This window comes from Necator americanus, chromosome I (genome assembly GCF_031761385.1).
Source record: "Necator americanus strain Aroian chromosome I, whole genome shotgun sequence".
NCBI classification, from domain to species: domain Eukaryota; kingdom Metazoa; phylum Nematoda; class Chromadorea; order Rhabditida; family Ancylostomatidae; genus Necator; species Necator americanus.
This window is the reverse complement of record NC_087371.1, coordinates 8,608,628-8,633,505: the sequence shown is the minus strand read 5'-3', so window position 1 is coordinate 8,633,505 and position 24,878 is coordinate 8,608,628. Positions and strand designations below refer to the sequence as shown.

The 24,878-nt window shown below is 38.0% G+C and overlaps 2 protein-coding genes across 2 annotated transcripts; one reads left to right on the top strand and one right to left on the bottom strand.

Annotated features, from left to right (window-relative positions):
* Positions 1–932: 932 nt before the first annotated feature.
* Positions 933–1,484, top strand: RB195_004900 (uncharacterized protein; the record flags this gene model as incomplete). Its single annotated transcript, XM_064177118.1, has 1 exon — positions 933–1,484. The coding sequence occupies one exon, from the start codon at positions 933–935 to the stop codon at positions 1,482–1,484; it is 552 nt and encodes a 183-aa protein (XP_064034243.1).
* Positions 1,485–7,264: 5,780 nt separating this feature from the next.
* RB195_004899 (uncharacterized protein) lies at positions 7,265–13,778 on the bottom strand (the record flags this gene model as incomplete). Its single annotated transcript, XM_064177117.1, has 3 exons — positions 7,265–7,284; positions 12,019–12,235; positions 13,716–13,778. The coding sequence occupies 3 exons, from the start codon at positions 13,776–13,778 to the stop codon at positions 7,265–7,267; spliced, it is 300 nt and encodes a 99-aa protein (XP_064034242.1).
* Between the last annotated feature and the right edge of the window lie 11,100 nt (positions 13,779–24,878).

The following is a 24,878-nucleotide window of genomic DNA, read 5'->3' as shown; positions in this document are numbered from 1 at the left end:
GGGAAAGCAAGCCGGGCTCTGGACGGCTTTTCATATTAATCACGATATTGTGAACAGCTTAGTCGAAGAAAACCCAAGGATTAGAACTGGGGAGATTGCTGAGGAGAAGACAATTGTAAGAAAAAAAAACAATGGAGATTATGAAGAATAAGGGATAAAGTCTCTAGCGTTAATCAATTCGCTTCGGATGTGCCACCACGTTCACTTCAATTCAGAATCGTTTGAGGTTTGCGAACGTATGACTGGCCTATACAATGACTTCCGGGGGCTAGCCGATGTATCAAGCCAGTGTTTTTATACTCCCAGACAAGTCTGGTACCAATTTCTTAAAGGCATCACCCCACGAATCTGGAGTGGTGCGGATTTCCGGTGAAGTATTCGTATACGGGGTCGTAGATTATGGGGAGGAGGGTAATTCCGTTCATTTCTTCCTAATTGCCGTAGAAAACGGCCCGGAAGATACGGCTTTGAGAGTGCCGGCGCAGTATTTCCTACAAGGAGTTCGATTGGAGCGCGCCAGCCCAGTGCAGCGCCGCATCTTCCGGGCCGTTTTTCACGGCAATTACGAAGAAATGGACGACCAACCGAGCGCTCAGTCGTAGAGGGACCTCTTACTTACTGCGCTACACCCGCCCATACGGAAACTATATCCTTGGTTAATAAGAGCATATTTTTGTTAAGATTTCACCTGCTAAAGCTTATCTTTGGATTGTGAAACTATGAGATAGCCGTTTCAGATGCAAATATAAACTTGAACAGGTGAAACCTTAACAAAAATACACTCTTATTAACCAGGACATAGTCTCCACATGGGCGGGGGTGCGTGTAAAGAGGGTCCCTGCGGATTTTCGAGAGCACCCTGATCATGCCTCGGCAAAGCAATTAGCGATGATGCGAGGAAGAGATTTACCTTTGTTGGTACCTAAATCATTATGCGAAGAACAGTCGACCAGTGTCCTGCCGACATTGTCTTAGCAACATCAGGGTGCCCCTTGACTGACCTCGAGTACGCCGACGTCGTTATATTCGCGGAAAGCAGTACGAAACTTCAACGTGTTGTCAACCTTGTATCGAAGCTGGCTGCGGCCTATGGATTACGCCTACGCCCTGATAAATGCAAGCAGATGTGGATCTCTTCGAGACCACGAACGGGAATCAGGGTGGACGGACAACCGATAGAACTCGTCGAGTTCTGTTACCTAAGCTGTACGCTGAAGAACAATGGCAGCTACGAGAGAGATGTTCAACAAAGATGCGCTAAGGCCACTTCTGCATTTAACTCCTTAACGAAATGCCTGTGGTCGACCTCCATCACCAACGAAGTCAAGCTGCGAGTCTACCTATCCGCAATTCGCCCCATCATGATGTACGGATCGGAGACTTGGGCAGCACCATCAACCGTTATGGAGAGGCCTGACTGCACGGAACGAAATCTGCTTAAGCGGCTACTTGGCTACTTTTGGCCTAGGATATGCCACAATTAAGATCTTTACGCAGAAATTGATGTGGTATACCGGCGGATAACACGTGGAAGACATCAACATCTTACACCGCCTTCGAAAGCAGCTAGAGTAAATCGTCTTCCCTTTGTTGGACATATATTAAGGAGAACGGCAGATCGCCTTGTTCAACGAATTCTGAGGAGTTCGTCGGGTTCGATCTGGAAGAAGCCGCCTGGCCGAAAACGGAAGTTCTAGACTGAGGTGGTGAAAGAGGACCTGAGGACACTCGGCGTGGATAGGCAGTTCAGGCGAGACGTAAAGTTTCACAGAATATGGAATAGCGACAAATGGATTTATTCTGTGTGAGCTCTCGCAGAAGATCGAGAAGGTTGGGCAGAGCTGTGTTCAAGGACGGCACACCTCGGCGAAGATGCGGGTAATCGCGTCAGGCGATGACATCAGAACGCCGATTAAGTAAGTAAGTCAACTAAGGTACCTAAATACCTGACTCTGCTCACTTATCGCTAAACATCATACTCCGCATCACCGGCTACGTTATAATTCACGAGCTACTAAATTGTTCTGGAGAATCAGACACATCCATCGGAATTTTTCGCTGAGCTGATCTCAAGTTCTGGAGAATCAGACACATCCGTTGGAATTTTTTGCTGAGCCGATCTCAACGTTGTAACCGTGCCAGAGGCAAGAGAAATTTTCAAATGAAATAAGAGAGGAAAGTGTATCTGACAGCTCTAAATTACGTATATGAAAAATTTCGTTAGAAACGGAACATTCCAACTTTCAAAAATACTAGGAATGAGGATTATCGGTACCTTGCAAGACGAACGCATTTTTGTAGCCTAATTTATTCCCACACAGAATGACCCTCTGTTTCTTTGACCTCTTATATGAAAGGAGTTAAGGGCATCACTCCACGAATCTGAGGTGGCACGGATTTCAGGTGGAGTATTCGTATACGAGATAGTAGATTATGGAGAGAGGGGTGACTCCGTCCAATTCTTCCTAATTGCCGTAAAAAACGGTCCGGAAGATACGGCTTCGGGCGTTCTGGTGCACTATTTTCTACGAGGGGTTCAACTGGAGCGCGGCAGCCTTGTGCGGCACCGCATCTTCTGAGCAGTTTTTTACGGGAATTAGGAAGAAATGGACGGAATCACCCCCTCTCCGTAGTCTCCCATCCCGTATTCGAATACTCCACCTGAAATCTGCACCACCTCAGATTCGTGGGGTGATGCCTTTAATTTCACAAGATTTTTTAGCCTTCCTAAAGGTAAAATTTAGATAAAACTCACTCCTGTCCTCTCAATGCAAAACCACACAAAATCATATGTATATACACTTTTAACTACATTGTTCTTAAGTTTATACGGTAGTTCCGACTACTCACACCATTTTTCTTTACATGCTTCCTTATAATTGTGTAGATCATTGCGTCTATTTGGTCAGAAGAGCATCTAGACGGTTCTGTGCGTCTTCATGAACGGCTGGAGCGTGACCTCATCACCTCATATGTTCTCGTATCTAACGACTGATCCACTGGACACGTGATGTCTCGGAGGGATTCGCGAAGAATCCGTCGGGACTCTCTTCACCGTTCTCAACATTCAGTTAGTAGGGGGGAGCGGTGTTCGATCACCGAGACACAATGCTGGCTGCATCGCATCGCACAACACCGCAATAACGCAAATTTGACGGACAACAGCGTGACCATCACTTAGTCACAGTTTGAGATGAATTCTTACGCAGCAGCAGCAGTATAAACGACTGAAGAAAGTAAATGCATTCTATCTAATTTATCATCTCGAACAGCCATGAAGGCATCGGGGATTCCCACTCGACTTTAGAAAATGAATAAAAATTGTAATAATAACGAAATAGTATAAAATGAGCCTTAAACTGATCATCATTCACTCTGTATTTCTCGCATCCAAAGGCTCTATACGACTCTTTTTTGTTCCCAAAGGCATCACCCCACGAATCTGAGGTGGTACGGATTTCAGGTTGATTATTCGTATACGGGATATTAGATTATAGAGAGGGGGTGATTCCGTCCATTTCTTCCTAATTGCCGTAAAAACGGCTCGGAAGATACTTCCCTTCGAGCGTTTGACGCGCTATTTTCTAAAACGAGTTCGATTGGAGCGCGCCAGCCTTATGCATGCGCCGCATCTTTCGGGCCGTTTTTTATGGCAGTTAGGAAGAAATGGACGGAATCACCCCCGCTCTCCATAATCTACGACCCCCCTGAAGTCCGTACCACCTCAGATTCGTGGGGTGATGCCTTTAAACCTATGGATTTGGCTTCGTTCGAGGAATTTCTCGTCAAAAGAGATTCACAGGTACTAATGAGGAATGGAAAAGAATCAATGAAAAATCATAAGACCAAGAGTTTGCTGGATTGAGAAAGAGGCAAATTTCTTCCAGAAAAACAAAAGAAATTTCCAAACGGTTCTCCTATGCCCTCTAGTCATATTATGAGATAAGGCGTTCTCTAAGAAATTTTTTGGGTTATGACGATATTTTCCGATAAAATATTGTAAGAGAAGAAAACACAACGGATGAAAATCCACGAAAAAACTATTGAGGAGCAGGATGCGATCAGCCTGACCACATCGTTACGCAAGACGATTTTGCGTGGCAAAAGCGTTAGCTTGAACAAAGTGCGTTTCTATTTCGAAGGGGGAAAAAAAGGATAAAGTCACATAAGAGAACGAACGACGATAGCATCAATTGATATCAATCATTTTATGTTCGATAGAAAAACTTTTGAATAGGCAATAAATGTGTGTAATAAATTTCGAATTGCAATAATCGAACGTCATCAGTAAATTGTAAATGCAGGCCGAAAAGGTGTGGAAAGGACAACGTTTTGCATATGCGGAAATTCCGATAACAGCTCTGGAGGGTTGCTAGTCAAGCAGGTTAAAGTCATGATTCCTACTTGTCTTAGCTAACCAATCAGATCACTGAATCATGCTGCGATTTGGCCGCCATTGGCCAGAACATCGAGCATTCCTGAACACCACCAGAAAATCACTTATCCGCAGCCATACAGGACGCTGTGAAAGGGAAAACACTAACCGTGGATCGTCTTGTTACAGGAGGACAGAGAGATTTTGTTTTATTGATGTTGAAAAAATTAACAAAAATCAAATCAAATAACACTCACAAATAATAAATGAAAACAACAATAAAGTGGTCGTTAAAAAAAAACCGCAAACACTATTTTTCAGAAAGAAAAAAAAGATGCTTTTGCAAATTACGTGTGTTACAAGACACCAAATTCTTTTATTTTCTGGGCGTGAGTTTAAATCTTCAAAAAAACGTTTACATATGCTTTAATTTAATAAATTGCAGCAACGATTTGATAATCACAATTTGCTACATAATTTCATCACAGTTTCTAATTTGACACTTTTATATATTTTGAATAAACTTTAGCATAGTTTGTAGTATAATAATACAGTATAATAATAAATTCAAAGGATAAAGTCACTGGCGTATCAATCAACTTGGGATGCACCAACGCGTTTTACTGGAATGCGTAATCGATGAGGTTTTGGAACGCGTGTTGGCCTATACAATGACTTGCGGGGGCCAGCCGGTGATCAAGTCAGTGTTTTTATCCTCCCAGACAAGTCTGGTACCAATTTATCGATCAAGAGAAGAATGAAAGGTTTAGTTGGCACTGGGGTGGTTTCGAACCTTGTAGCCACAACGGACCTTTTACCGACTGCGCCTTGCTGCCCCAGTATAGTTATAATACAGTTGTAATTTTCTAAAGAAGTATAAAGTTCATCAAAAAGATTTCAATCTCCATTTAAGTTTTTAAAAAGTTACTAAGTTTCTAGTAGTATCCAATTGAATAATTTTACATAATTCAAATTTTCAGTAAAATTTCAATTTTTACTCTATTTTTAGTAAAATTTCAATTTTTTTCAAGTCAAATTTTCAGCCAATTTTCAGTATAATTTATAGAATGACAATATAGTATATTTATAATACAGTTGAAATTTTTAAAACAAGGATGGAGTGCATCAAAAACACTTTATTAAAATTGTATTAATTAGACATAAATAATAAGAATTGATCAAAAATACTACACTATACGAAAGAAGATATAATTCAAACTTTTTTTTAATGATTTTTTTTCATTTATTTCCTTTCCCAATATACTTTTTTAATGATATTATTCTCTTATTTGATTCCTTATTCAATAGCGCAGACCGCGTTTTTAGCGCATTGACGCCAGATCGTTCGCGCGAAGCTTTGAAGAAAATGCCCGCTGACTATCTATTTTTGGTATCCAGACAATTAATCTAATAAGAATCCAGCCAATCTCACGTTGAAACCATTTTCTAGGTCAGCTTTAAAACGTTTTTGTTGTCAGAATGGCGCTAGCAAACCCGGAGGAATATAGAGGATCGAGTGAAACGAAGTTCGCGAAGAGTTCGATGGTCTGGAAGAGATTTTTAGACACCGACGAACAGCTGATAAGCGCGATTGAGTGCGGATAAGGGGGAAGATCAAGGCGAGCACGCACTGCAAAGAATCAGATGTGCGATCGAATCAGAATGATCACGAGAAAAAAAAACAACAACAAACAGCTGACATCACCTGAATGTAACACAACTTTGCTGTACTGCAAAAGATTTATGTCCAGAAAACATTGGAAATAACGATAGAGGAGATATCGGCTCCGAAAATCGAAAACAAACAACTACGACTTATCAGCGAAGTGATTGTATGCTCTGAAGGTTAGTTCTTCTCCTTTTTTTCCATTTAAACTAAATGAACAGCGAAAATATGTGTCAGTCCAAAGAATGGATGGCAATTTCAATTAGTTCAATAAGGAAAAAAGTCAAAACAACTGAAATTTTGAAAATAAAAAAACAAAACTCTTTAAAATAGTACGTACTCTCGTCGTAATGCTAGGCATAACTTGAAGATTCAAGGAAGGTCCAACTTTCACGAATCCAAGATTTTCGCGCATATTTATATAGTATATCATTTAAATTATTATTATTATATTTTTGTCACATTATATTGTTATTTCTCTATTATATTATTGTTATTATTATATTATTATATTATTTGTATTATTATATTCCAATATCTCATATCTTAAAATATATCTATATCTTAAAAATCCTTGTCCTAAATATCGGATAAATATTTGCCTGACAGAGAAAGGATTTGATTCATATTTAAACATCGGACTTTGAAAATTTGAAGTGAAAAAATTTACCAATTACCCGAAATATCGGGAAAAACACAAATAATATAACCGTACCCGGGGAATTGATAGCGAAAAAAAAGTGTAGAAGTGTAATAAGCATCACTCGAGTCCTAAAATTTTTCTCTATTAAAATTAATATTTATAAAAAGAAAAAATCTAAAATTTTCACGCATATTTATATCATTTAAATTATTATTATATTTATAATGTATTATTATGATTATTCTATATTTATATACGAGGTTGAAAAATATATACATGTGAAAATTCAACAAATGACATCCCGCTACCAAAATTTCACCATTTCAATCAAAAAATGACTATTCGCACAAATCCCGCACACGAGAAGAGAAAGAGATTTGAGAAAATTGAATCTTACTCAATCCTATCCTATTTTTCATGTCTGCTGCGGCGTTTGCGTTTAGCAAATTTTAAAATTTCACGGATCAAACATCCGGTGCACTTCGACAGCGCATCAAAGCCAGGGAGAGTCAGGTAGACGTCCGTCTAGCCCGGCAACAACCAACTATATTAATAAACAGACTGTATTTACCCGTACTGTTTACCCAGCTACCGTACCGTCTAAAAACAAAGACATTTATGCGAATATTTCTGGGAATTTATATATATCCTGTATGTATGAAGGAGTCCCCTAAGGAGCCGCCCAGGGGGAAACGAAGGGAGGAGAGAAGCGATTCTAAGGTGGCGAGTGGACGTGAAAAGGAGAGACAGTGAGGACAGACATCGCCGTTGGGTGCTGTTTAGTCTCTTAGTGTCGCCGGACGTCAATGTGTCTTAAAACAAACGCTGTTGCTCACGCAATCTAATCACATTTTCAGCATTAAAAATTTTTCAGGACACCAGCTATAAACAAGCAAAAAAAAATGTGATCGAGCATTTCATTTGTATTTGAGCGTTTGCGTGTGTCAAATTATGGCGCTAAAAGTTCAATCAATCCTAAAAGATTGACTGCTAATTTTCCCGGTCTTGTCCGGAGATAAAAATACGGTAGCCACCACAACACTGCATTTAACCAACTATGTACTTAGTCTAGGCTAACAGATATTTTAAAGAAATTTATTTGTTCCTCATTTTTATTTTATTATTATTATTATTTAATAATATTATCATCGCTATTATTTATCATTATTTTAATCATCTAATCTTGACTAACAAACATTTCAAGCTAATTTACTCGTTTATTTTTGCTTCATTTATTTATTTATTTCTCATTTATTGCTCTCATTATTTTTGTTATTATCTTTATTATTAATATCAGCACTTTTATTCCCGTACATAACCATTTGTATTTCACTTTCAATGTCCACGATGGTGGAGACACAGAGTTTACGAGTGTTTACATTGTTAGAAATGACGGAACGAGGAAAAAAAATCCCTAGTTTACAAGGAACATTTCTGTACAGTGCTGAGAGAAAAAATGCCAACATAGATATGCGTCCACAGTGCACAATCATTTAAAGGCATCACCCCACGAATCTGAGGTGGTGCAGATTTCAGGTGGAGTATTCGTTTACGAGATGGGAGACTACGGAGGGAGGGTGATTCCGTCCATTTCTTCCTAATTGCCGTAAAAAAAACGGCCGAAAGATGCGGCGCGTGCGCGCGGCTGGCGCGCTCCAATCGAACTTGTAGAAAATAGCGCGCCGGAACTCTCGAACCCGTATCTTCCGGGCCGTTTTTTTTACGGCAATTAGGAAGAAATCGACGGAATCACCCCTCTCCATAATCTACTATCCCGTATACGAATACTCCAACTGAAATCCGTACCGCCTCTGATTCGTGGAGTGATGCCTTTAAAGTTTTTAGCATTTTGTGGCATTGAGCTGAATGAAAAAAATATGAAGAAAAGAGGATGAAGCTGGAGGTATAAAAAGTTTTTTTTTTAACTAGAAACTCATTTGAGCTCAACTGGCAACAAATAATTATCAGCGCAGCTACGCAGCAAAAAGTGATAATCGGTGAGAAAACATTTTGCAAGAGCTAAGACGATTAAGAGGTTACTGTCAGAAAAGAAACAAGGAAGAAATTGATAAGTGACATCGGATCTCTGTACTAAAAAAAATGAAAATGATAAGTACCATATTCCGAAAAATTTTAACAAGCCACTAGAGCAAGTCTCGCTCTGGTTTTTTTTTTTAAATTTCGCGAGTTTTTGGAATCTCACACAAAGCGTAATTGTAAGCGAAAAAAAAATTAAAAAAAAACTACTAAAACATAAAAAGAAGAAAACTAAAGAAAAACTCACGCGAAATAAATAAATAAATAAATATCAAATAAAAAAATAAATAATAAATAAATAATATAATTTAAAAAATAAATAACAAAATAATATAAATAAATCAAAATAAATTTGCCTAATTTCTACAAAAAAAAACAAAAAAGAAACTACATAGATAAAAGAAACACATTTCTTCTCTAGTTTTACTGTCCACAAACTTCTTTAGAAAATATGGTAAAGTACTACAAAGTTACAGCTTTATATAAAAGGTTTATGAGTACATAGAATATTTTAAAAAATTTAAAAAAAAAAGTAAAAATTACATAGAAATATATGAAATAGAACGCTTACAAGGCTTCCCCATGGAGCATAGCCTAGAACAATTGTTATTCTACATTTATTCGATCGTTGACGCTTTTTCCAGGAGAATGCTCTTTGCATGACAAGAATGAATAATTCAGAAATAAATGTTCACATCTTCAACTGCACCAAGCACATGTTATCGTTGATGACAAATGTTTTTCTAATGATTCGTTAAATCGTGATGTCGTGTTGATTTTATTTTCGTTAATCAAATAATCAAAAAGTGTGTTGACAGCAACAACCTTTGCCCGGTTAAAGGCAGCAATCCAAAGACGCTTAGCGAAGAAGAAGCATGAAAGCGCTTTTATGCGATTATGTCATGTGTCATTAAAGGAAGCGCAGCACAAATAACAAACACGGAAAAAAACATTTCTTAAGATTTTTACCAGCTATTGGTAAATTTAGGAGAAAAGAAGAAGTAAACTAGGTTAATTAACAATCGTCGCATACCTAAGTAACGGTGAGATCCGCCTACGCTTTCGTCATCCATTTACTTAAAGGCATCACCCCACGGATCTGGGGTGGTACGGGTTTTAGGCGGGTAATGCCTATACGGGGTCGTAGATTCTGGGGGAGAGGGGGATTCCGTCCATTTCTCCCTGTATCAGTGGAAACGGACGACCCCGGAATGGTGTTTCTTATGACGGCTTCTGTTGCAATGTGATTGACTGATTGATTGATTGACTGATCCGTTTGACTCGTCGAAAACCCATTCGAACGAATCGCAGGCGGTTGGGATGGGCGGGAAGGGCGCAAGGGCGGTGAGTTGCAATAGAGGACGTCGTAAGAAACAGTGTTCCGGGGTCGTCCGTTTACACTGATACAGAGAGAGATGAACGGAATCACCGTCTTCCCCATAATCAACGACCCCGTATAGGTACAACCCGCCTGAAACCCGTACCACCCAAAACTCGTGGGGGGTGTCTTTAAAGTAAGCCAACTAGGTCAAAGTCACTAAGAAGTAAGAGAGGACAAGGCGATAGACACTTAAACGCATCACCCCACGAATCTGGAAAGTAGGAATTTCCGGTGGGGTATTCGTATACGGGATCGTGGATTATTGAGAAAAAGGTGATTCCGTTCATTTCTTCCTAATCGCCGTAGGAAATGGCCCGGAAGATACGTCTTCGAGCGTTCCGGCGCACTATTTTCTACAACGAGTTCGATTGGAGCGAGCCAGCCTTTTGCACGCGCCGCATCTTCCGGGATGTTTTTTACGGCAATCAGGAAGAAATGGACAGGATCACCCCTCTCCATAGTCTCCCATCCCGTACACGAATGCTTCACTTGGAATCCGTGCCACTTCAGATTCGTGGGGTGATGCCTTTAAAGGTAGAATTAAGGTGGAGAATCCACGCAGATGAGACTAATCACTTTGAGATCCTCCGCCTACGCTTTCGCCATCAATTCAGAATAGTTTTCGGGTTTATGAACGCATGAGCATCGTATCATGTGCAATCACCTGCGAACGCATCAAGCGATGAATCGATCCAGTGCTTTTTTTCCCACCCACGCAAAGCTGGTACCAATTTATCGACCCCGGAAGGATCAAAGGCTCGTCTAGGTCGACGTAGGGCGGTTTCGAACCGAATCCGATCGTACAATTGCAGTCGGATCTCTTACCGACTGCGATTGCACGACTGCGATTATCTTAGAGAAGTTCTTAGGATCTCTTCTTAATTGTTCCCATGTATCTGTGTGTATATAATAAATCCACTACCGCGCCGACACTCATGGACGTATAGTCGGGTCAAAACAACGACAAGAAGTACAGTGCAGTTGCGTAAACGATTGCGCTCGAGCGCCGCGGTGGAGAAGAGGATCGGGATCACGCTGGAACCATCACGGAAACCACCGTCAGTGATATTTAGTGAAATCAGGGAGTTTTGCATAACATCGAATCGTTTCCCGAACCGAATACGCATCATAGCTCGTCCAAATAATCAATATTAATCACGGTAATAAATAATAGCAATAATTAACTCGTTGAACGACAGCGCTCTTTTTTTACGTACCTGGCGCCAATCGAGTTTTACAAGCCATATTTCAACAAGAAAACAACAAAAATAAATAACGATCACTCAACAATGATCAACAACAACAAATAATGATGAATGAGTACGAATAATGTTTGTTTTCCAAAAGAAAAAAACAGGGAATCATGAAATTTTCAAAAGAAGAAAAAACTCGGATCTTTTCGGCCGCGCCGTAATCAAAAGGATTTTAATCACAATAAATTATTAATAATATTAATATTAATATTAATATTAATATTAATAATAATAATAATAATAATAATAATAATAATAATAATAATAATAATAATAATAATAATAATAACAACAAAATAATGATAATAATAAAATAATAATAATAATAACAAAATAATAATAATAATAAAATAATGAAATAATAATAATAATAATAATAATAATAAAAAAATAAAATATACAATAATAAAGTAATAATAATAATAATAATATAATAATAGTAGTAATAGTAATAATATAATAATAAATAATAATAATAATAATAATAATAATAATAATAATAATAATAATAATAATAATAATAATAATAATAATAATAATAATAAATTATTAATAATATTAATAATAATAATATTAATAATTAATATTAATAATAATAATAATAATAATAATAATAATAATAATAATAATAATAATAATAATAATAATGATAATAATAATAACTATAATAATAAATAATAATTAATAATAATAATAATAATAATAATAATAATAATAATAATAATAATAATAATAATAATAATAATAATAATAATAATAATAATAATAATAATAATAATAATAATAATAATAATAATAATAATAATAATAATAATAATAATAATAATAATAATAAGAATAATAATAATAACACAACGATAAGAAGGATAATTATTATGTACTGTACAGTACAGTCGATGGATAAAAAAATGAAACCAACAAAAAAAAACCCGCAAGTTCCCAGCCCACCTGAGGTCAGCAAAGTTGCACCTGGTTTCTCTGAGACAATAAGGGAACCAACCCGATATCTCGGATCAACTGACCTTCACAACTCATTGTAAGGAGATGTACATCGGTTGATAAACCTTAAACGATTCTCAAGTTGAAGTCGGAAGCGTGGGCGCATCTGGGGCGTGGACGAAAGGGAATCAACACGAAGCACTGCGAAGAGGATGATCGACTATAAAAAAAATGTCCTCGATTGAATCAAAGCTCCCAGATGCTTTGAAATTCAAATCAGTGCATTACTGCAAGGCATGGCCAGCAGAAGAGACAACATTTAGGCTGTTTCTACAGCATGTTGGACACAAGCGCGAGCAAAACTAAGCAGGAAGTCCAGTAATCTACACATCTAAGTATGTACGATCATTTGGCGGTGGAAATAGTCGGCGCTGCTTACAATTTCGCTATCGAAAGAACTGATCGAAAGGAACAACCTTCGTTAGCGACCTTGTGGCTGATGCCAAGGTATGTGGGACGATGAACAGCTCTATAAAGACGGCAATGATCTATGCGACCCATTCGTGCCGTCCTGTTTTCGTCATCAAGGGCGGAAGTTAGTTGACAACACGTGATTCGAAAGCAGCTTTGGACAGGAACTTTTTTTTTGAAAAAGAAGAAGAAAAAGATGAGACAATGAAGAAATAAACAATTAGTAAATAAATTCCACATAAAACAATAAATGGTGCTAGAAGATTCAAAGAGGCGGATCATTTCTCAGCAAAACTGCAACCGGAAGTGCAAAGGAATAAGCAACCAACAATGGGACAGTGGTTTGCTTGATATGGGTCCCAAAACATTTACTCGTGGAGCAATTATCATCTATCAGTTCTTATTCTGAGGGAATGAAAAAGAGTGGATTTCGTTTGAAAGAAGAAGAAACAACAAAAGATGAAGAAGAATTCGTCCTATTAATATTTTCTCTTATTATTTCTGCCACTATTATTATTATTGTTATTATTATTATTATTATTGCCGTCTCACTTTCGTTGCGGTTTTCATGCCCATGTCGATAAAATGCTTCAATTTTAAAGTAATTTAATTAACTCTAATTTTAGTAAATAATGGCTAAAAGTAAATAAGGCTTTAATTTGAAAATAGACCTATCGCTTCTTTTCTCCTCCTACTCTCGGGTTTTTCTGCGATTCTGCAGTGATTCTTAGCAGAATGTTGCTCTGAATGGTTTATAGTTTTACATCCCCGTTTTCTAGTTTACAGTATGCAGTTCCACAGTTTGTGGTTTGATGAGTCGACTATTCGCTAGACGACAATAATCGAGATCGTTCAGGGTTTCATCGGATGTTGTCATCGTGTGAACGTAAGACAAGGTTCTTTGAAGATTTTCTGGTTCCATCGTAGTGTAACTACGGAGCACGACTAACCCCATGGTCCGCAGTGCGCATCTCGTCGTAGCTGGCTTCATTACGGAGAATTCGTGCCGTCATGGTGGTTTCGAACAAGATATTGGCCTTTAGGTTGATCAGCAGTTAGACCAGGTCCAGACCATAGTTATACTCGCGTCGTCGAGCGACATGAAGCACGGTGCAGTTACAAAGGCGGTCGCGCTCGAAGTGCCGCGATGAAGCAACAGGTTGGGGTCGGGGTGAGACCACCGCGAACAGCAGCACTGACTAGTGTTAACAAAGGTCCCAATCGATTTCAACCGTTACGCTCCGCCGCACCGCTTAACGGTTAGCAGCCGTTTACGCAATTGCACCGGGTTGCATGTCATTTTGACCTGGTTTCTGGTCAGTGATGTTGGATCTTTCCAAAAGTCCTTCAACACTGACTCCTTAGCTTTATTTGGAATTATGCAGCAATTCTACAAATTCTAAATTCTACAATTTCAATTCGCGATAGATACCGAGAGTGTCAGCAGGAAAGGAGAAAGGAAACACGAAGAAAGTGCAAACCGAAAAACCCATAGCCGCTGATATTCGTCCAGGAGAGAAAAAAAAACGAAAAAGAAAAAACCACAAATCCGTTTCCGCACCAAATAGCTCTATACAACCAAGTGCAATCCCACTATCATCTTATATCCTATAGTACACCAATACAATGGAAAATTTCTAAGAGAAAAAAGCAGAATTTGAATGGCATCAGACTGTCGTTGACAAAAAAAAAAACGTAGATTAGACCAGCAGAAAATGTTTTTACTATTCTTCCGCATGTTTAAGTACTGAAGGTAAACGACAAAGTACAACAAATTTTAACGATATGCAATATCTCAAAGTATTTACACACGTCGTCCGACGCATTTAACTTCATTTATTGTCAAAAGTACTAAAATCCCTTTCTTTTCGCATTTAATCTCCCACATCCTAATCCCTTGAAGGATCCCATAAAGGAAAAGGGTCCCTTAAAGGAAAAGAAAGGGATTTTACTGCTTTTGACAACGTTTACATCATATTTACTGCCTGCACGAACACAGAAAAATCCGCGAATTCCAAATCTAAAATTGGTGAGTATGCTGAGGTTTCAGACGAATCCAGTACCCAAAAAGGCTAGATGAGTGCTTTTTTTTGCAAAAACAAGAAAAAATGTTTTCAATATCCGAGTGCTGGTCAGGAAAGAGCGAGTAATCGGTTATTCGTCCCAGTACTATGCGATGTTTTTCGTTACCCGGTTCCTTATAGGTTTTTTTTCATGTTGGATTGTAGGTCTGAGCCCAAATCCAAAAAAAAAATCTTCCAGCTGGATAAACGCGCTCTGGCGGAAAAATGCGCCTCGGCCGGATACATCACTATCCATTTGCAAATTTTTTTCCGTGGACAAACGAGTGGAAATAAGTTTCCACTCGTTTCAGTACTGGGAACGCTTCTGTGGCAAGCGGCTGGGTCCCATATCGAAAGGCTGTTGCACCGAGTTTGCGTCAGCAAACCAGCCAAATAATATTGGATAACACGATCGGAAACAGAAGTCACCGGTATTTTCGTTACCATGTCATAATTGTCCTCCGGAGCGACAGATACGGGATCTGAGTGGGGGAAATCAACGGCATCATAGGTTTAGGTGGTTTTTGCTACGTAATTGCGCTTACGATGTGGCATGGGTAATACGCATTCACTGGCAGACACTTTTTCTGAAGATGTTCTCGAATTTTCCGAATAGGCATGGTCGAATTTTCTTCGATTTGAGAGCATCAACTTATTTTTTTCGATTTGAGAACTTTCGCAAGCCGTGAAAACGTAAAAGAAAACTTCACTTCTAATGTCTTTCTCTTTTCTTAACGTTATAGGATTGTCACTACACATGTTCCACCGTGCGACCGCGATGCTTCCGCCATCCAGCGATGCAAGAAAATCAGATACCATCTACAAAACAAAGTGCTCTTTAAAAAACGACATAAAACTTGCCAAGAAAATTCCCCTCTACACCACCCCATCGGAAGTTTCGGCGAAATGACGTTAACACAGCAAAGTACTCATCAATAAAATAATTTGATTCGTTATCCATCAGCGCTCGCTGTCGTGTTTGCCGAATGCAAGGGACTGTTATCTATTTCTGGATTGATCATCGATGATTTGTAGGAGAAATAATCATCAACAAAATGAAATGTTTCGAAAAAAAAGTACCGCAAAAAAACTCCCCGGCATCCTATGTTTTTCTCTAAGATAGGCAAGAAAACAGCGAATCTCTTTTTATTCCTACATATGTATGTTTCAATCCAGTTCTTCTATATTCTGCTTTAACATTAAATAAAAACAAGTGCGAAGAATAAATAGTAGATGAAATAGAACAGTAATTAAAATGATAATTTTTAAAAAATAACATGAATAAAAAGCTCCAGAAAAAAACTATTCTATCAGCTTTTTTTCTAGCTGCCTGATCCGATTTCTCTGAAGAATTTCACATCCGGTCATTTCTAATGCTGATGGTTTCAAGAGTAAAAAAGAAAAAAGGACGAAAAAAACTTGGTGCGAACGATTTCAAGGTTTAAAGTCTCAAGAATGTGAGTAAGATTCAAAAAAATTCTGTGCGAAAAAACAAATCTGCATGCTTTTATTCACTTATTTACACGCTATTATTAAGCTGAAAGTTAAAGGGTTAAGAATTTAAGGAGTTGAAGAGTACACGATTAAATTATTATTATCTAAATTATTTTCTCTCAAACAAACAACACTTTTGATAATTGAAAAGATAAAATTAGGTCTGGTTATGGCGAGTAAATGCAGAATTTTAAGACGACTTTTCAGATGAATCGAGCAGGAACCACCACCAATCGGTTTGTGTGTGTGTGTGTGTAGAGGAATCTAGGATTGACAAAAAAAAGTCCGAATGCAGAGATTATGCAGAGCGATTTAGGACGCACCGCCAACTCTTACGTAGTTGGGTTCAAGGTCCTGGGTGTTTAACAGAACATTCGATCAAGTGAGCATAAGAGCATGAAACAAATTACTGTGCAAAACATACTTTATATCATATTTCCTAAGAATGTCATTAAGAAACTAATTTTTTTCCATTTAGGAAATCTAATTTTTGCTATTTAAGAAATTAATTTTGTCATTAGGTGAAAGCTTTCTTCAAACTTTCCTCTGTGAAACAATATGAAAAACAAATTATAATTAATTTAATTTGCATATTATACAAGTCGGCGAAACTTAAACAGCAAGAAAAAATAAAATAAATAAAAATGAAAACAAATTAAATATAAATAAATTAAATAAAAAAATATAAATAAAAATCAAAAATCAAAATTTCCGAATAGATAGACTAAACAAAAAGAAAAAAAGATTAGATGTACAGACTGTAATAATGATGATCGTATAGTGTATAAATTTAATACTGATCAGATATGTACATAACAAATGAAACGCCAAATCACCTCAACATTTTTCTACTCTTCACAGTCATCACTGAGATCCTCTATGATCCTCTGTTGGACAAATATTCTCACAGCAAGCCCGCAAAACTTCTACAGGAAATTTTCCTAAATCCCGAAAGAAGTGGAACCAGGAAAGATTTTTTTCAGGACAATTGCGTCTCATAACCATCAATTTACATATAAAAGTACTAAATCACCTAGGCCAAGTACCAACACACACAGCTAATCTCTGTTCATTGTACTTTTTTCTGTTTTTTATACTACATACATACTATATTTTCTATTCTATATATTTCTGCTGTATTTATTTTGAATTTGTCTCTGCCACATCCTCTTTGGCACGATGTTCAGCGTAATAAAATAAATGAATATAAAAATTACGACAATTAATAGTGCAAAAGTTGAAAAGTGATGGAGGTGGCGATGACTGCGTTGTCAAAAAAAAAAAACATAAAAAAGTGTAGATGATCAGAGATAACTCATGCTATTAACTATAATAATTTTACATTACATTATATTAAATATACATTTATCTAATAATAACGGCTTTAGTTAGGTATTGCAATCCAGAAAAATACAAATCCAGAAAACAATTAAGCTCTACGAGAGGAATCCTAACTGACATCAGCACAGAGGCGAATTGAAAAGTTCAATTTCCCTCATTGTGCCAACGCACTGCCTCAACTTTAAAAGAGTAACGAAATCATGAAACGAGTCGTGAGAAAGTGTGAAACTCCAAACTTTCAGCAAAAAAAGAGGACAACATTTTATTGGATAAATCACAGCACAAATCACCTCAAAAGTGTTCTTCCTAAGGAGCTCGAGCGCCTAAATCTAAACGTCTGGATCCTTGCTGATCGAAAGCAGCTTCCTTAAGATGGTAAACGAATGATCAATGATCAAAAGCAGTAGGAATGTCGTAAACGTTGAAGAAAAACTAAGGAGACACTTGACACAGAAAGTGAGAGTCGTCACAGCTTTTTCATCGCTCCGAACTTTCTCACTAACTTTCTAAACTATCAATCATACTGCTGTGTGGAACTTAGGGACGAAAGACGAACTTAAGAAACGACTTAACTGTCGCATGATCTGTCTCTGTGCCAAGTAACAGTAGCATAGTTCGATGAAAACAGGACTACACATAGAAAGAAGTGCTACAGTATAGCGCAGAAGGTGACGGAAGGAAATACGCAGCGGGAGGAACAGAGAACGGACACTTTAATTGAAAGAAAATAACTGGGCCGAAGTCATCGATCGCGGTTTATGATGTTCCCGTGGACATTACAAAAGGCGAGTAATGGATCTTAATAGGATGTGTGTGTGTGATCATCACGGACCGCAGAGCATGCTTCGCAACGCGCTCCCATGCTGGCCGCGAGGTTATAAGAAGTTTTTGTGTCAGCGACTGAGTATAGCGGGACTATGGTCTATAGTCCCGCTATACTCAGTCGCTGACCTCACGACTTGTGCTTTTCGTGCACGACTGGGATCCCTCTGGCAGCATACTTCCGCACTTTCATTCATTCCCATCAAGTTGTTAGTACTATGTTATGTTATTTTACCTTATCTCGTCCCTCTTTCTTTTTTTTCTCGTCTTTGTTTTGCATATTACATTTGTCTGGTCGTGTTCTAGTTTATTTCTACTCTTTTCTGTCCCATCCATGTAACGAGGAGCCTTTGAAAACGCACCGCAGCGTTGTCGTCGCCTCTGTGAACTCTGTGAACTAAGAAAAGTGAAACGAGAGTAAAAAAAAAAAGGTGAGAAAATCCCCAGGAGTGAACCGAAAATCGATTAGCTACCTTTTGTGGCGGAAACCTTTGCAGATTTGATTCAAAACGGGAAATCAATGCAGACGGAACAACCTCCGATGGGAAAATCCCACTTTTTCCTGAGAAAGGTGGCCAGTGCAATAATGGTTGTCATACTGAACTGAGAACAAGTAACCGTCTGGACATCGCACGTCGCATCGATGGTTCCTTTACAATTCTAGAATTATCTATAAAGCTCTGAACTTTTGAAGTTTTGAAAAGACGAAAAAAAACTATATAAACTATCCATAAAGCACAGAACTACACTGCTAACTAACTGAACTACAAAGCTTTACGTTTTCCCACAAGTTCCCGGCACGAGTAAGAATAAACGAAAATTTCCCGGAATTAATCCATCTCACACATTCTCCACAGCAACAGCAAATCACTTTATGGTGAAGTTTTTCTTTAAGAAAACTGAGTGCACTATGCTCCTCAGGGATACCAAGAACTCTCACCAATAACAAGTTTTTTTTCCACTCTTGATCCTTCAGTGTACTGTGGAAATTTTTGATCGTTTAATCTGAGCACATATATGCACGTGTTGAAATCATTAGGATCATCATGAAAACAACCCTTTGCGCCGAGATCGATATTTACGCGATTACTCTTTGAGCCGACGACGAGTGCAAATGATCATTTTCGGGCAAAGGTTGAACCTCGAACAAAATTCGGTACACAGAACTCGACGAAAATCATGGAAAAGTTGGTTAGGCTTTGAGTTCATGAAAAAGCTGATCTCATCAGAGGGCCCGAAGCCCAACTAGGCGGTTGATATGAGAGGCATGGCGAGGAAAAATCGCTGCACAAACCCGATTATTTGCGGTCCTTAGTTCATTGCGAACCGTAAAAGTCAGATTTTCTCGTGGAAAAGTTTTTTCAACGTGTTAACAAATTATAGAGTAATACTCATTCTCATTTTCCCCAGACATTTCACAAAAAAAAAAACGCTTACTTGAGGTGTTAGCGATTGTTAACAATATCAAATTAGACTTAATCAGGCTAGAGGCAAAACAACGAATGTATTTTTTTTGCGCACTTGTCACGCTAGATAATAATCAGGTTGCTCTGCCACGTGTGCGTGTGTAACGAATTTCCAGAAAGAAGAAAATTAAGCGAAACCCGTAAGCTGTAAGTGTCCAAGGGCGCTAGGTATGTACGTGGGCGCCGAGAGCGGTAAAATGACTGAGACAAGTCCCACGGCGTCGAATATGTGATACATAACTGTGATATATGGATACGGGGCTGAAAAAGCCTGAAGAAATGCGTTAAGATGGGTCCCATGGCGTCAAGCTGGTGCGCAGCGCGGCGGTGCGGTCTTAGCGCGCAAGAACTCCAAAAGAATTATTTGTTAGATAGTAATTGGAACGTAGTGAACCGTTTCATAGCTGTGAAAATTCCGTGCGTTGCTTCCGTGCGCTGAAGAGGTTCACGTCATTCCATGAAAGAACATCATTCTCTTTGTTTCATTCTGTTCTAATTGTTGAGGAAAAAAAGAGAAAAAAACTTGCACTTCGAATAATGTTTCCAAATTTTGACGGCATCAAAGGAAAATATGTGTAAACTCAAATTTGAACGCTCTCTAACTCTCTCACTCTCTCTCTCTGTAGTACTGACGTATTTAGGAAGAAAACTATGAACTCATCATTGGGGAAAATATGGAAAATATAGTTAGAGGAGGAAGAGGGGAGGGAGCACTCAATGGCACCCCTATTTCTCGACACTCGATCTTACTTTTTTTCCTCTTAGTAACTTTAGCTTACATGTCATGGATCCTATAAGACTGTCTATCCTCTAAGACTTATGCTTAGGTTTCAGGGACCTGACTAATTTAGTTACTTACTTCGAGAAATAAAGGCGCCATTGAGTTCCCCCTCTCCCTCTCCAACCACATTTTACCCGTCATCATTTCATTTCATTATCATTTCATCAAAGGCTAAATTTCTTTAAGAAAAAAAAAGCAAAGAAAGAGTCGTTCGAAAAAGTACGAATTTAATTTCACTGAAAATGTCAACTACTCTTAATTTCTATTGATCAGCAAAGCCTGATGGAACCAGCACCACAAAGAACTCTGATGTCCGGTCTACTAGTCGGACGACGTTTAGACTGCTGTTAATATATCATAGCAATCTGCTCCAAAAAGAAAATATTGCAAAAAAAAATACTGGAGATGGCAATTGCACCTGGATCCCAGCGGCGCTGAGCCAAACGAAGATCACGGAGTTGTGGTTCTCTCAATTCGGATGCTCCCTTACCTTATGTGAAATGTACCAAAAAACAAGGGACCCAACTTCTTTTTTTTTGGCTGACACCTTGTGTACAGTAGTTTCATCTTTGCGAGCGATTAGGGGGTTAGCTGACTCCTTCTCTTCGCGGTCGCCCTTCTCCTACCCGCTGAAAGCGTTTTATCCTGAAGAGTAGTAGAGAAGATGGCTTTTCTTACGGAAATATTCTTTGAAATTTCCAATTACATTCTCCAAAAGCATGCACTTAAAAAGTGCAGTAGTTCTCGCGATCTTCGCTCCCTTTAAAGAGTTCCCAAGAAACATTGATTACAATAGTGGAACGAAACACTGGGACACAATTGGTACGGGAATCAAAAATCACATAATAAAGAAAATTATCGTCCTGCTATGATTTCTTTTCTGAAATCTAGACTTCTTTCAAAAATCGATATAACATTTGCATTCTGGAATAGATATAACCAATTGGAAATGGTGGAAGAAATTGCTCACGATAATTGAAAATCCATAGAATAATTTTCAAGAAACTAAAAGAAAAAATTAACAAAACAAAGCACGAGACCTAGGAAAGGGATGAGGATAATACTGTGATTCTACAAATCAGATCAAGGTTCGAGGGTTTTTCAACAAATTTCAGTACTCATGTTCATCCGTGAATCACCGGATATCTTCACAAGAGTGTTTTCGGGGGGAAAAAACTGAATTTATGAATTTGAACTGATTGAATAACAGAAAAACAGAAACATGAACAACAACGATCAAATAAAACTAACAAGAAAAAAAACCTAATCATATTACGGCAATGAACACTATTAGCCGTTTGCTGAACACTGCACATGAACATCGTTGTTGTGGAGCGACGAAAGGGAAATGTGTCGAAAAGAGACTGTGTGATGGGGAGGGAAAAAAACGTCAACGACCAGTCCAGAAACTGGCAATGAAGCGTGCATACCGTTTCCCAAGCCGGCCGACATCGTCGTCATGGAAAAAGTGGCGAGATCAAAAAAAAAAACATGGCAGAGGATGACAAGGCAAATGATCTTTACGCAGTCCTTAACGCACGCATTTTCCGTCAGTTCGGTTCAGTTTGGTTGACAATTTCGATACGTTTCGAAGAGAAGAAGACATTAATTCAATTAGGTGGAAATATCCTATTATTCTACTAGGCATATATTTTGAATTATTAAAAATTTTGAAAATTATGGTATTATATATTATCTTATTAGGTAGAACTTGGGAACAGGAGCGGCATATATCAAAAAGTCATTAGATGATGGCATGTCCACAGATTGCAAATTTATTATTTAATTAACATAATTATCATAATTCTCGTTAATTATTTAATGCACCTTTTATCACCATCTATCATCTATTTTTAATATTTACAATAATACATTTCTTGTTTTTTGTTATATTTATTCACTTACTGCAGATTGCTTCCCTGGATTAACTTTTACATTTCAAAATTCAAACACTAAAAAAAAGTCCAGTCGGATACTGTACTATGCACATATTCCATACTATTTTTGTTATTCATGAAACAGAATTTCACTGTAACACGCAAAAAAAAATTCTTGGTATGGTTGTTAAAATTTAAAAAGAGGCAGTTTTTTTTCTGCGATTGTTCCGCAATAATTCGCCTTCAGAACAAATGCCAAAGAACGAGCACTAATTGTTTGTTTCGATCAAATTATGCACGTAAGAGACACGTAAGAGAGGAATCCACAATGGTTCTGGCTTTTTTTTTAGCTGAAACAGACCACGACAATAGAACGAGAAAGAAACAGTGTACTTTTATTTCGCCTCAGAAAATTACAACACTACCATTCACGAGACTCCATGCACCTAAAAAAAAACAGGTGTAGTGAAAGCAACGCGATTCTCATGCGCAGGTACCTGATTATTGATTGATTATTCGTTTAATTGAGCATCATAATTAATTAATTAATTAATTATGCTCAATGACCATGACAAAAGGCATGTGGCAAGGATAAAATTTAAAAAAAATATATAGTAAAGACAGTAGAATCGCAAATTCTTCGACAGAAAACGAAAAAGACGTGGATCCGCGTCTTTTTCGTCTTTTTTTTCATAACTCGTCCCAATTTGATCTCTGTTGTGGAATTTGGACATCAGTAGATTCGTGATCGCGAGCTCTACCGATCGAATATGATTAGAACTCTTAAAACCTATGAAAATGAAAGAACTTGTGAAAAAAAATTACCTGCGGCTACGCATTAAAGTCGTCACCCCACGAATCTGAGGTGGTACGCATTTCAGGTGGAGTATTCGCATACGGAATCGTAGATTATGGAGAGGGGGGTGATTCCGTTCATTTCTTCCTAATTGCCGCAAAAAACGGCCCGGAAGATACGGCTTCGAGCGTTCCGGCGCTTCTACAACGAGTTCGATTGGAGCGCGCCAGCCTTGTGCAAGCGCCGCATTCGTTTTTTTACGACAATCAGGAAGAAATGGAAAAAAAGAAAAGAAAAAAGAAATGGAAATGGAAACGTGAATATATTTTTCGAAAAGCAAAATGATAGTTACATATTTGTAATTTCCATACTATTGTGAACAATTTGATGCCTTTAACAGCTGTAACTTCATGGCCGTGAAGATTTTAAAAATTTGTTTATTTTGTTTTTTTTTGTCTTCTGTCGAGAAATTAGCGATTCTACTGTACATAGCAAAAAGAGAGAAAAAAGAATAGAATGAGGAGGAATCAGTTACATCTACGATTCTGACCTAGTGCATTGGTAATCTGGTAATTTTATCTTTAATTTTAACTTTCAACTTTTAATTTTTGATTAATTTCATTAAATTTTCCAAACATTTTATGATTATAAACATTATATATTTTTCTCCTCCTCCTTTCTGACATTGACATATCCAGCTGAGGTCAGTCCCGCAAACCCTGGCAACCGTTGTTCTAGTGTAGTTTTCCAAGCTTGGAAAAAAGGATTCGCATGAGGATTTTTCAGATTTTTTTTTCAGGATTTTTAGTCGAGTAATAAAAGAATTGTGAACCCTTCACACAATGTGCTAAAAAAAGCCATCTTGCTGTATAAAAACTTAAAGGCATCACCCTACGAATCTGAGGTGGTACGGATTTCAGGTGGAGTATTCGTATACGGAATGGAAGACTACGGAGAGGGAGGTGATTCCGTCTATTTCTTCCTAATTGCTGTAAAAAACGGCCCGGAAGATGTGGCGCCGCACAAGGCTGGCGCGCTCCAGTCGAACTCGTTGTAGAAAATAGTGCGCCAAAACGCCTGAAGACGTATCTTCCGGGACGTTTTTTACGGCAATTAGCAAGAAATGGACGGAATCACCTCCTCTCCTTAATCTACGATCCCGTATACGAATACTCCACCTGAAATCTGCACCACCTCAGATTCCTGGGGTGATGCCTTTGGGCGAATCTCTATTGAACCCTCTTTTTTTGCTTTTGTTTTATGGGTGTTTTCAAATGAATAAATAGATGTTTATTCTTCTTCTTCAAGCTGTACCCGTTTTTTAGAATTGCACTATCCAATTCGTGATGCTATCTACCTACCTACCTATCGTTCTTTCCAAAGTTATTGCGGTGTTTTGATCGGAAACTTACAACTAAGCAGACAATTAATGCGTTCTTCACCCAAGTAATGCTCTTTTTTCGAGTAATCCTA